This window comes from Urocampus carinirostris, chromosome 15, assembly GCF_059441175.1.
Source record: "Urocampus carinirostris isolate Australia breed hairy pipefish chromosome 15, RoL_Ucar_1.0, whole genome shotgun sequence".
NCBI lineage: Eukaryota > Metazoa > Chordata > Actinopteri > Syngnathiformes > Syngnathidae > Urocampus > Urocampus carinirostris.
Window position 1 is genome coordinate 192,297 of NC_142363.1, and position 13,498 is coordinate 205,794.

Sequence of the window (13,498 nt, forward strand, 5' to 3'; positions counted from 1 at the left end):
TGTTTTTTTCTGATATGATAATGGTGCGCCAAGTCGGTAAGACAAGTGTTGAAAAGAAAAATAAAATGGCTATTTTCATTTAATTGTTTAATAAATTATTTGTTAAAATAATTTTGTTACCATCCAAATTTCACTACACTCCAGAAGACGTAATTTACTCTGTCGTACAGATCCGTGCATTTCAGTTCCATCAAGAAGTTATTTTCTATCGCCATCGAAGCCTGTCTTTCATATTCTGGTCTAAGTTTTCATTTGATTTAGGGTTGTAAATGTCCGTTCAAAAGCAGCAGTCAACACAGGAATTTTGTCTTCACATCATCGTTATTACCGCCCCCGAGCCAATCATAGTTTTTGAACCCAGTGACATTTCCCAAGGCCTACCAGCAGGCTCTCAGACGCCGACATGGAATCTAATTTGCCATACCAACATCGTTATCTACACTGATGTTGTGCAGAGCTCAGTTTGAAGGCCCCTGGGCAGATTTCTGACCTTGGCAATAAGTAATTGCTGAAATTTGATTGGTTAAACGCCTAAATATGAAAGCACACATGTATGTAGAAGCAATGCAACCAGGGGAAAAGCAATGAAAGGAAGGCAACAGATAATTTGGAATTAATTCATATGCATTTTTGGGAAAAATAATAACATATTTTTCTGCATTTGTAGATGTCATGGCTGGGACAAGAAAACGAAATACCTGTCTTTGGAGAGGGCATCAACATTGTGCCAACGATTCATGTCAATGACCTTGCAAGGTTGGCCATTAAATTTAATTTCAAATTTCTTAAACTACAAAGCTAAAGCAATTTCAGGAAACATTTTGATTCACATAGCTTTAAAAGTAAGATATTCCAGAAACGTTTTCTGAGAGTGATGTCATAGATATTCAAGCAATTCATATATGCATTTTATTTAATTGCAAATTACCACACCGCTGAACCGTCACTTTATAACAACACTTGGGAAAAATTTTTACTCAAAGAGCCATATGAGCAAAAATATTTGAATTTCATTTCGGGAAAGAGCCACGCCATATATTTTCAAAACAAAATTCTTCTGCACATTTTATTTCACTGTGTGATGTATTTGATAAAATCACTGACATAATAAGAATGACAAAGCCTGTGTCCCAAATCAATATAAATACACCACTTAAAATGTGTCTATCTTAGTGACTTAAAAAGTGTTGAGGCTCATTTTGACTATCATTTTGTCCTGAATCAGGGGTCACCAACCTTTTTCAAGTCTCAAACTACTTATTGTTACTAAATTGTGCTAAATCCACCCAGTTACATACATATTTCTAAAACAGCAACTTAGCTAGATAGCTTGCTATATGTAGTTAAAAAGAAAGTTTGATAATTAGCTAGAAAGTGAAAAACTAAAATGGAGCTAGTTAGGTAGCTAAAAGAGTAAAAAGCCAACTAACAGTAAGAGAGCTTAAAAAAAGCTAGAAAGCTAGCTAGAAAACCAGCTGGAAAGGAGGCTAAAATTTAGCTTGATAATTAGCAAAAAAGGATCAAATTTTAGCTAGAAAGCATCCCAAAAAATGTAGAAAGCTAGCTACACAGCTTGCTAAATAGCTGAAAATGTAGGACGATCTAAAAATGTTTTTTTAGATAGCTGGCTAGAAGAAACTGCACTTTTTTTTAACTTGTTTTTTACAATAACCGAACATTGCAATTTAGTTTGTTGTACTTCCTGTAAAATGAATTGACAAAAAGATGAATAGATAAATTTGGTTGATAAAAGAATCGATTCTCATTCTATACGCATCATTAATTGCTCAAAATAATTCCCAGTACGCAGCACGACAGCGCAGTGGTTAGCGTGTGTGCGGCACAGTTCTGAGGTCGTGAGATCGAACCTCCTGTGTGGAGTTTGCATGTTCTCCCCGTGCTTGCATGGGTTTCCTCCGGGCACTCCGGTTTCCTCCTACATTCCAAAAAACATGCATTTTTGGTTGAGTGGCTGGTCCAAATTGTCCCTAGGTGTGAATGTGCGAGTGAGTTGTCTGTCTGCGTGCCCTGCAATTGGCTGGCAACCAGTTCAGGGTGTCCCCTGCCCACTGCGCGAAGATAGCGGGGGTGGGCTCCAGCACCCCTGCGACCCTACTGAGGATAAGCGGTGAAGATAATGGATGGATGGATGAATTCCCAATACTTGATTGACAGCACTGCGCCCAAAGCAAACCCGAAATGTAATATTTTTGTCGGGCCGCCGTCGAACCAAGTAACTTCATTTGGCAGGACCAGCATACTGTTTACTCTTCTCACCTACTGTTAAATAAAATGTACTACCTACGTAATGGTGTCATAACATGGTTAGGTCCCGGGGTGCAACGGCAAATGTCAGTGGCATCAATTAAAATCTCTTCCATTTGGTCAAACTTTGACTGTTACAACTGTCCCTGTGTTACAACTGTACCCGGTTTCCCCTATTATCACCTGTTAGTCGATATCTGTTTATCCATCCATTATCTGCACCGCTTATCCTCAGTAGGGACGCGGGGGTGCTGGAGCCAATCCCAGCTATCTTCGGGCAGTGGGCAGGGGACACCAGAAACTGGTTGCCAGCCAGTCGCAGGACACACAGGGACAGACAATTCGCTCGCTCTTTCACACCTAGGGACAATTTAGACCAGCCAATTAACCTGACATGGATGTTTTTGGAATGTGGGAGGAAACCGGATTGCCCGGAGGAAACCCACGCAAGCATGGGGAGAACATGCAAACTCCACACAGGAGGTCCGATCTCATGACCTCAGAACTGTGCCGCACACGCGCTAACCACTGCGCCGCCGTGCTGCCCGATATCTGTTTAATTTTCTTCAAAATTAATTTCTATCACAAAGTGTGTGAAAATAACGGAGCAGTGTTATTTAAAAGGGTCTGTTCTCATGAGACTCTGGAAGGGCAAGTGATTACGATAATTTCTGATCATCCAGAAGTTTTTTCATCTATAGGGAAGATCCAGTCAATTCAAAGTCATTCATACAACATTTTATCTTTTGATGGAGAAGCACAGTCATCAATTTGTAAAATAATATTGGAACCCCCACTTCACAACTGTCAAGCTCTCACCGTTCTTCAAAAAACATTTTTACAACTCATCTTATTACCCCGAATATTGATTTAAAGTGGCCTAGGCCTATCCCACAGGATTTCTGTAAAATAAGATTTTGTGTTGGTATGAGGCTCTGTTAACCACTCTGCTTGAATCCATCCACTAATATGATTTTGATTACAAAAATAAATATCAAACCTTTTCTGTAGACAAGTCAAATATCGAGACAAGGTAAACATAAACAAAACAATTTCCCGGAGGTAGTGCATGATTATTCCATTACAGCTATTCAATAGAATAACCAAAAGTCCACACTTATCCATTAATCTTTCAACTATCAACTAAAAACTAACACATCTGGATAAAAGTGATAAAAGGACACACTGTATCAAAAGAGGTGAAAATTAACTGGCTGTTTAGTGAACTCTCGTTTTTTTCTCAATAAACCTCATAAAACTAAAAAAACACTCATTCTTTACATTCAAACGGTCAGAAATATTGCAACACACATGACAATACTTTTGTAAATCATTAGTGTATATACAACAGACTAACCTGTAAAATAAGGGGATTTTGTGTTGGAATGAGGCTGTGTAAAGCACTTTTCTCGAATCCATTCACTAATGTGATTCGGGCGGAAGTGACTCACCGCGCAAAACACACCGGTGAACAGATACCGCACAAAGAATCATACGCCCATGACAACAGACTGTAGCAGTGCTATAAATTCTCATTGGTTTTCCACCATGTAAATAAATAGATAAAACAATTAAAATTGTTTTCAATATGTTTTAATGTAAAATAAAATTATCCTATTCATATATGAGGGTATCACACGAATGCATGCTGATTCCCGTCTCAGGGATCCATTGTACTGAAATGGTTACATTTTCACTTGTTCAACGTCACTGCGTGGCAGTGTAGCAACTTTCTCATGTATTGCAATACGGTACATTGTTACCTTTACTTACGAATTCAATTTGTTCTGGGAGTAGCTTTGTAAGCTGAGACATTTGTAAGTAGAGACACCTTTTAAGTGCAATCTGTTTCAAGCCCCAGCAAATTAATAAATTTAAACATCATAAAAGATTGTCAGAACTTGAAACAAAAACATGTTAATATAAAACAAGACAAGAGGCACATAATGTAAAAAGACAAAAAGAATAAAGGAAACAGAAAGGAAGAAGCGCAACCCGTCAACACTTTTTCTGGGTGATTCCCTTCCACAAATTCCGAGACTCCATGGTATTTTGCCAAAATGTTTAATTTGGGCTAATGGAATAATGGCCGGAAAAAGTCTTGTTCTTTTCTTTTCTCCTTGTCCAGTTTTCTGCATGTCTTTCTTGGGGTCAATTGTGAACGATAGCGCTTTGTAGCAGTACCTTACAATAGACTTTTAACAAAGCATTAAGTGGACAAGAAGAGTATACTGGGATTCACGCTTATGCACCAAATTGCTGTGTAGACCTTTGGTAGCGACAAATGGCAGCGTGTACTGTAATGTATTTTTGACTAAGTATCCTAAAATGCCTTTGTAACTCGGGGCAATATTGTCCTGTTCACATTTATTGTAACCTGAAACTTTTGTATGTAGAGATGATTGTATGTAGAGGTACCACTGTACAGACGCTGCCCTACTTAAGAACAATATTCCAGACGATTGTTCGCAAGTTGAATTTGTTTGTAAGTTTCTTCATTGCTGTATTTTGTATGTTTAAGGTTTACATAAGTCTGTATAAGACTTATTTAAGTAACCTGTATTGTTTTGTTCTAAAAAATAAACATTTGATAAAATAATATGCTTAATAAAGATAAGTTTAAATTACTTTTGGAAGATGAGCTTCAAGACGTCCTCCTCCGTGCAAGAGTTTCTCCGTGCTAGAGAGTGGCGGAAACAAATCTACCCAACCATTTTCTCAACCGCATCAAGCTTTCTTATTTCTTATTCCACTTTCATTTCAAAAAGAAAGGGCTCGCCTCTTCTTCACACTACACCAACCATATTGAATGGACTTTCTACATTGAAAGCCACCTATGGCAACAAAAATTGCACTGTATTTTATTCATGTTTAAGTCAAGTCAAGTCATGTTGATTTGTATAGCCCTTGATCACAAAGAGTCTCAAAGCGCTGCCCAGACCACAGATTATTGCAAACTACAGACTATTATTACACCACCCCCTGATCTAAAACCTACATTAGGGCAAGGAAAAACTCAAAAACCTCAACATGAGGAAAATAAGGAAACCTTGAGAAGGGACTGCACATGAGGTAATCCCCCTTCCAGGATGACCAGGCTGCAATGGATGTTCCAATAACAAATAATGATATTCATAAGCTATAGAACAGAAGTGTGTTTTAAGCTTAGATTTAAACATTTCCACTGAGGTTGCAGATTGAATCTCAGGGGGAAGAGCTTTCCTCAACACTGGGGCCCGAATGGAGAACGCTCTCACACCGGCGGATCTCTTCTTGGCTCTTGGGATCACTACTAGACCAGCATTTTGAGAGGGAAGGCTCCAGACCGGAACATAGGGGGAAATTAAATCTGAAAGATATGAGGGAGCAAGTCCATGCATGATGTTTTATACTACCAACAGAACTTTAAAATCAAATTTTAAGGTAAACGGGAGCCAATGCAGGTTAGCTAAAATCAGGGTAATGTGACCAAACTTTCTTGTATTAGTTAAAAGCCTCACTGCAGTATTTTGTACCAGCTGAAGGCTCTTGATTTTGGACTTTAGGAGACCTGAGAGTAGTGCATTACAATATTCCAGATGGGAGATAACAAACACGTAAATTATAATCCCCGCATCTGACTGAGACAGCATAGGGCATAATTTAGCAATGTTGCGAAGATGGAAAAAAGCTGTTCTCGTAATGATTTTTGAAAGGACATATTTATCATCATCATCATCATTATTACTATTATTATTCTCATCTCATCTCATTCGCTGTGTTTGTCTTGCTGTCGGTCACCCCTCTCGAGGGATATGAACAGTGTAGATAGATAGATAGATAATGCCAATGTTGATTTTTATTAAAAAAATAATAGTTCAAGAAATTTGTATTTCTTTTACATTGTGGAATCCATAACTAAGGCCGCGCCATGTTTACAATACAGGTTACTTATATAAGTCTTATGCAGACTTATGTAAACCTTAAACATACAAAATACAGCAATGAAGAAACTTACAAACAAATTCAACTTGCGAACGATCGTCTGGGTCGCGGAGGTGCTGGAGCCCATCCCAGCAATCATCAGGCAGTGGGCAGGGGACACCCTGAACTGGTTGCCAGCCAATCGCAGGGCACACAGGGACAGACAACTCGCTCGCATTCACACCTATGGACAATTTGGACAGGCCAATCCACCTGAAATACATGTCTTTGTGGGAGGGAGGAGTGCCCGGAGGAAACCCACGCAAGCACGGGGAGAACATACAAACTCCACACAGGAAGTCCAGTAGCTGGATTTTGAACCCACACAGAAGGTTCCCAAGACCTTAGAACTGTGCCTGCACACGCGCTAACCACTGCGCCGCCGTGCTGCCCACTATTATTATTATTATTGTTATTATTTTTTATATTATTATTATTATTATTATTATTATTATTATTGTGGTCGTTGTTGTTGTCGCTGTTGTCGTCGTTGTTGTCGTCGTTGTTGTCGTTGCTGTTGTTATTATAATGGGTATTATTGTCATGATCATAATTATAATCAATAAAACAAGCAATAATTATGCAGTTGCAGTTCAGGCCTGGAAATTTACAGTGGTATGAAATTATTGACAGTAATTATGTGTGTTGTTTACTGTGCTTCAATTTTTCTACCCCGTTATAGCGTGATAAAAAAAGTAATTGTGCATCAACCCAAGCCATATTATATGGTAGCTGTGGACTATTCCAACAACACTATGGAGGAAATTGTGAAGGTATGTATTTATATTATGTTTTCTTTTTGTTGGGTGTAGTCCATAGTGCTGGCGAATAAAGCTGGTATGTGGCTGTCAGCGGAATCAGTTCAATTACCCCATCACGTGGACATAAAATGTATTACTTGCTTGTTGCATGCAATAAGAAATGAAAGAGAGAGGGACAGAAAGAGAACGAGAGAGAGAGGAAGAGAGAGAAATTTGGGACACTCAAAGTGACTGAAACGCACTTTGTTAATTTTGAAAAGAATAGAAATAAGAACATAAAAAAGGAAAGATAAAAACTAATTTGAAAACAGACCCAAAAAAAGAAAAGAGGAAAATGAAGAAAAAGAGAACCAGGACTAAAAGTAAAACCAAAGAAAAAAAGAAAAACAAACCTGAAAAGAAATGAAAAGAAAAAGAGAAAATCTACTCTCATTTTTTTCTTTCTTTTTCTCCATTCTTATTTATCTCTCTCACTTTTCTTTTTCTCACTCTCTCAATTGCTTTCTTTTTTCTCTCTCTATCCTTTTCTCTCTCTTATTTTTCTCTCTCTCCTCTCTCTCTTCTTTTTTTCTCTTCCTTTTTCTCTTATCTTTTTCCTTTCCCCTTCTTTCTTCTCTCTTTCCCTCTCTCTGTCTTTCTTTTTCTCTCTGCCTTTGTGTCGCTTCTTTTTTCTAGCTTTCTTCTTGTTTTTTGTCTTTTCATTTCATTTTTTTCCCATTCTCACTCCCGCTCTTTGTCTTTGTTCTCTCTCTTTTTCTTTTTTCTCTCGCTATTCTTTTTTCTCACTCTCTTTTTTGTTATCTCTTCATTTTCTCTTTGCTTAATCTTTTTGGTTCTCTCTTTTTTCTCTATCTCAATTTCTCTTCTCTCTCTCTATCCCTCTCACATGTTGTTCTCCTTTATTTATTTCTCTCTCTTTAATCCACTAAACTGGACCCAATGAGATTTTTTTTCTGGCATGTGGCGCCTTGATCAAATGAGTTTGACACTGACTTAGAACAATTTTGAGATATTTTGATTATATAACCAATGTATGAATGAATACATTGAGACATCAAGTGAATACAACAAGAAATAAACACTTGATTGAAATATATGGATAAGGTACATTTATTACAAACAAATGGATAATGTGATTGATGGTCCAAATAATATTGTGATGATTACATCATGAAACAAATTTAGAAGAAAAACTCTCGTAATCACGCCTACATATTCAATAAGAAAGTTTAATAAAAAACATGATCAAACAAAACTTGATTTATGTCTGATTACATTACTTTTTCTTCTTCCATCAGTCAATTGCGTGTGCACTTGGAATGGGCAAGATCCAAAAGAAGCCTTTTGAAGAGGCCTTCCTAAAACAGGAATTCAGCGTAAGTGCTATTTTTATGAGCCGTGGAAAGATTGAAAATATTCAATATTGAGCATATTTTTGTAAGAATTAACACTAGAAGTAGCACAGCCAAGTTTTCCAACATAGAATGAACAAAGGACAGCAACTAACTGGATTAGTTTCACCAGGCGGGTCGTCTGACTGTTGAGAAGCAAAAAGTGTCTGTATGATGTCACCAGTCACTGAAATATGTCATGCTACTTTATAGGAAAGTGCAAACTCTTGGGATTCAAGATACCTTTAAAGATGTGCTCATCACAGAAACATCACAATCAGTCTAAAAAACCCAGCAGAAGAGCATTTCTGCACCAATGGGTGTTACTTGTTGCTAGCTGACTGTTTAGCCCCATAGTTCCCGATTTCAAATAAACAGAATATTGAAATTATTTTCTATAAGTCGTTAATTGTGATTGACATCTTTCATCTTTTTTTCTTCCCCCCCCTTCTGCGGGCAGCACGGCGGCGCAGTGGTTAGCGCATGTGCGGCACAGTTCATGTCATGGGAACCTCTCGCGTGGGTTCAAATCCAGCTCCAGACTTCCTGTGCGGAGTTTGTATGTTCTCCCCGTGCTTGCGTGGGTTTCCTCCGGGCACTCCGGTTTCCTCCCACATTCCAAAAACATGCATCTCAGGTGAATTGGCCAGTCCAAATTGTCCCTAGGTGTGAATGAGCGAGTGAGTTGTCTGTCCCCGTGTGCCCTGCGATTGGCTGGCAACCAGTTCAGGGTGTCTCCTGCCCACTGCCCAGAGATGGCTGGATTTGGCTCCAGCCCCCCGCGACCCTAATGAGGATAAGCGGTGCAGCTGATGAGATGGGAGATATTTTTCTGCCAATTGCAGACTTACAGTCCACAACCCGAATTAGCTTAAACAGGGCCTTTATTGCTGAAAGAGGACAGGCCGACTTTACCCTCATTTAGCCAATAGTGACCAATTCAAATGATGATTGGCAAATTGGTTAGCGGATTAAATTCTAATTAAATTGATATCAAGATGTTCCTATTGTAGTCAAATTAGACCCTGGAATAAGTATGCGTAAGGCCACCAGTGATTCATTTTACACATCATTTCTGGAAACAAAATTCAACGTTTAAAACTCTTTCACAATGTCTAAAAAAATTGGCTAAAGTAAAATATACATTTGCAAAGATGTTGATGTTAAAAATGACTTGTCTTTAAATGGGCCAAATGTGTAAAATGCAATGTTTAGTTTTTCAAATCGTCATCAAATTTGACAAGGTATCAGGTAAGGCCTATAGCTATTGTCTAGCCTGTTCTACAGCTAAAATGCCCATGCTTCACACACACACAAAAAATTCAGGCGAAAATAAAAACCTTCTATTTCAGTGTGTTCTTACTCAATGTAGAATTTACAGTGATTATTTCAATTTTGGGACAAAACTACGTCCATAATCTCTAAATGGTTCAAAAACAGCTTTCATTTTACCGTATTTTCCGCACTATAGGGCGCACCGGGTTATAGGGCGCACCCCCAAAAAAGTTTTTGGTCCTATATCTTCCATAGATAAGGCGCACCGGATTATAAGGCGCTACAATGGGAATGTCGACAAAACAGTCAGATGATTCAGTCAAACTGATTACCCCCTTAACATTCCCAAAGCTTGCAAAGAAGCAAATACGTGTCGTAGACACGTGTGGATGCGGTGTCTGTACGATGTCACTCAAATGCATCATTTCAAATATCATTCGGAAGGTTAAAGTCTTGGGATTCAAGAAATGCCAACCATTCCTTAGTTCCTATTTTCTTTTTCGCTCGCAACTTTACTGTGCATATGACAATAAACACTTGGAATTGAGTTTAATTCACTCAACTCATCACAGCAACATCAAGATCGTTCTAAAACAAGATACCGGGAAAATATAAAGCCGCATAGCTCACCTAAGTTCTCACGTTCAATAATGATACGCAATCATGGTCTTCTTACAACCGTGAGTGTAGTAAATCCAGGAGAGAAAAATATTTACAAATACAGACTAATGAAACATGTTTCTTTATGGCGTAGTTTAGCAAGCTTGCTATTCAGTCAACTTTTTCGGCCAATTGCAGGGTTTGTTTCGGCCCTCTAGCCTATCCGAGGCTCTGAATAACTTCAGCCAATAGCGATCGAGTTAACGGATGATTGACACATCTTTTTCGGCCAATTGCAGGGTTTGTTTTGGCCCTCTAGCCAATCCGAGGCTCCGAATAACTTCAGCCAATAGCGATCGAGTTAACGGATGATTGACACATCTTTTTCGGCCAATTGCAGGGTTTCTTTTGGCCCTCTAGCCAATCCGAGGCTCCAAATAACTTCAGCCAATAGCGATCGATTTAACGGATGATTGACACATCTTTTTCGGCCAATTGCAGGGTTTGTTTCGGCCCTCTAGCCTATCCGAGGCTCCGAATAACTTCAGCCAATAGCGATCGATTCAAATGATGATTGACACATTGGTTAGCCAATGAAACGCCGGTATATAAATCCCAGCATACACTGCGGACTACTCCACGTTCCGGGGAAAATCGAGTCGGCGGCTGTTGCGTAAGTTGCGAGACCTTGCGATTTAATATTGAGCTATATATAAGGCGCACTGTATTATAAGGCGCATGGTCAGCTTTTGAAAAAAATTAAGACTTTTAGGTGCGCCTTATAGTGCGGAAAATACGGTACTTTGGGTGCGTCTTGGATTGAGATTTTGGGCACATTTTACAGGAACGTAAACGGGTTAAATTGCATTAATGTGATTTTGTTTACTTTACCTTTATTAAATGTTTGTTCTTTTTTTATTTATTAATGCATGCTGTTTAAATGCACTCTTTTTGTAACCCAGATACGTTATGCACCTTGCATTTTGTTGTGTTTTCGAATCCTTGAAATGAAATCAAAATCGCACTTTAATTTTATCATATAAATCAAACATAGTGTAATTCGTTATTATTCTAACGACGCTAAACAGAATACTCACGAGGTGCATTATTCTCAACTGGATGTGCTGCATTAAACTTGAGGTGTTAGTGGACCTGTTCTGACAAGAGATCACGAGTGCTGTGTCATTGAGATTTTCTTTAAAGGTGGACTGGGTCGATTTTAAACCTACCTCTCCCTTTTTCTCCGTCTTTCTCTCTCTCTCACTCTTTCTCTCTCTCTCTACGTCTCTATTTTTCTTCTCTCTTTCTATTCCTTTCATTTTAGTTGTGATTGTTTCAGCAAGGTACGACTACATTGCCAAGTGCTGTAAGCACAGGGCAATGTAGTTGTGCTTGAGAAGCACAACTAATATAATCCCCTGAGATCTTTTTATTATTAATTAGTTGTGATTGCTTCAGCAAGGCACAACTACATTGCCAAGTGCTGTAAGCACAGGTCAATGTAGCGAAGCAGGCACAACTAATTCAATCCCCCGAGATCTTTTTATTATTATTAGTTGTGATTGTTTCAGCAAGGCACAACTACATTGCCAAGTGCCATTTGGTAATGGCTGTATTTTAACGACTTCATATTTACAAATTAATCTTATGGTCTCGTGTTATTGAGTTATGCTAACAGATACATGCTAAAAAGTGATGCTAAAGGCTAAATGCTAACTGCTTCATGCTAAAAAATTAATGCTAATGGCCACATGCTAACGAATTAGCAAAATGAATGGGCTCGGATCGACCAGGACTCTTGTGGGTTGTCTTTTGACAGCGATACAAGTCATCGGAGACAAAAAAAAAGTCCCCATCCGCTCTAATGTATTTTGAGAGTCTCCCATCCGGAATACATGGGCCCATTCAATTCTATGGGTAGTCATGGAAACGAGGGCTTTTCCAGAGGGTAGTAAGCAGGGACTGTCCAGGGTGGCTTGAGGGGCCCGACCCACATTACCTTTAACCATGGGTAAATGGTGAATTCCCAAGAGTGGATGCTAGCGAGAGGATGCTAACAGCTATGTGCGCCGAGTGTTGGGCTGGCAAAGCTAGCTGTAAACACTGTTGGTGATCAGTTGGGCTGGCGTAGTATTAGCGATGAGAGGTATGCTATGCTATGCTATGCTTACTCATGCTAGCAATAAAAACTGTTGGTGACAAGTTGGGCTGGCAAAGCTAACAGATATATGCTAAAAAGTGATGCTAATGGCTAAATGCTAACTGCTTCATGCTAAAAATTTTTGCTAGTGGCCATATGCTAACGAATTAGCAAAATGAATGGGCTCAATGGATTCCGGATGGGCCAACTCAAATCGAACGGCCCATTCTATTTGAACATGTATATTTTAATTCTATTAAGTTTTTAATACCTCCACAAGGCATATCCTTGTTGTTAACGATTATGGGCCCATCCGAAATGAACTTGCCAGTACCGGGGGTGGGTGGGGGGTGTGCTTGTGTGTGTGTGTGTGTGGGCGGGGTGGGGGGGCGTAGTCCCCCCGCAGAACCCGGTAAAAAAATGACAGAAACATCTCTCTGGGTTAAAAATGTCCTGCTAACTCAGAATGCTAACAACCGGGATTAAATATACATGAAGGGATCATCTTCCGGATCAATCACAACTCTTACAATTGCCGCGGGAATTGTCTAGTTAGTTGTGATTGCTGCAGCAAGGCACAACTACATTGCCAAGTGCTGTGAGCACAGGGCAATGTAGTTATGCCTGCGAAGCAGGCACAACTAATATATTCCCCCGAGATATTTTTATTATTATTATTATTATTATATCTCTCTTCTTCCGCCGAAATTTAACGGGTATCTCCTCCCAGAGCTTTTGGAGTAACCCAAAGATTCATGTACCAAAAATTCTGGCCCGACCGGGACTCTTGTGGGTTGTCTTTTGACAGCGATACGAGTCTTGTGGGTTGTCTTTTGACAGCGATAAGAGTCACCCCTTGGGGGGCCCCGGAGCCGAAAAAAAGTCCCCATCCGCTCTAATGTATTTTGAGAGTCTCCCATCCGGAATACATGGGCCCATTCAGTATAATGGGGAGCCATGGTAAACGAGGCTTTTCCCAAGGGTAGTCATAGGAACCAGGCACTGTCCAGGGTGGCTAGAGGGGGCCCGACCCACATTACCTTTAACCATAGGTAAATGGTTAATTCCAAAGAGTGTATGCCAGCGAGAGGATGGTAACAGCT

At 39.4% G+C, this 13,498-nt stretch overlaps 1 protein-coding gene across 6 annotated transcripts in view; it reads left to right on the top strand.

Annotated features, from left to right (window-relative positions):
- ak7b (adenylate kinase 7b) overlaps nt 1–13,498 on the top strand; it is a 98,866-nt gene that overhangs the window by 51,208 nt on the left and 34,160 nt on the right. For all 6 annotated transcript variants that reach the window (XR_015852837.1, XM_088354058.1, XM_088354062.1 and 3 more), the window contains 3 exons: nt 668–756; nt 6,911–7,001; nt 8,288–8,365. Coding sequence is in view for 5 of the 6 variants with exons in the window: in XM_088354058.1 (XP_088210184.1) it covers nt 668–756; nt 6,911–7,001; nt 8,288–8,365 (258 nt within the window). In the remaining variant the exon portion in view is untranslated. The remainder of the gene's footprint in view (nt 1–667; nt 757–6,910; nt 7,002–8,287; nt 8,366–13,498) is intronic.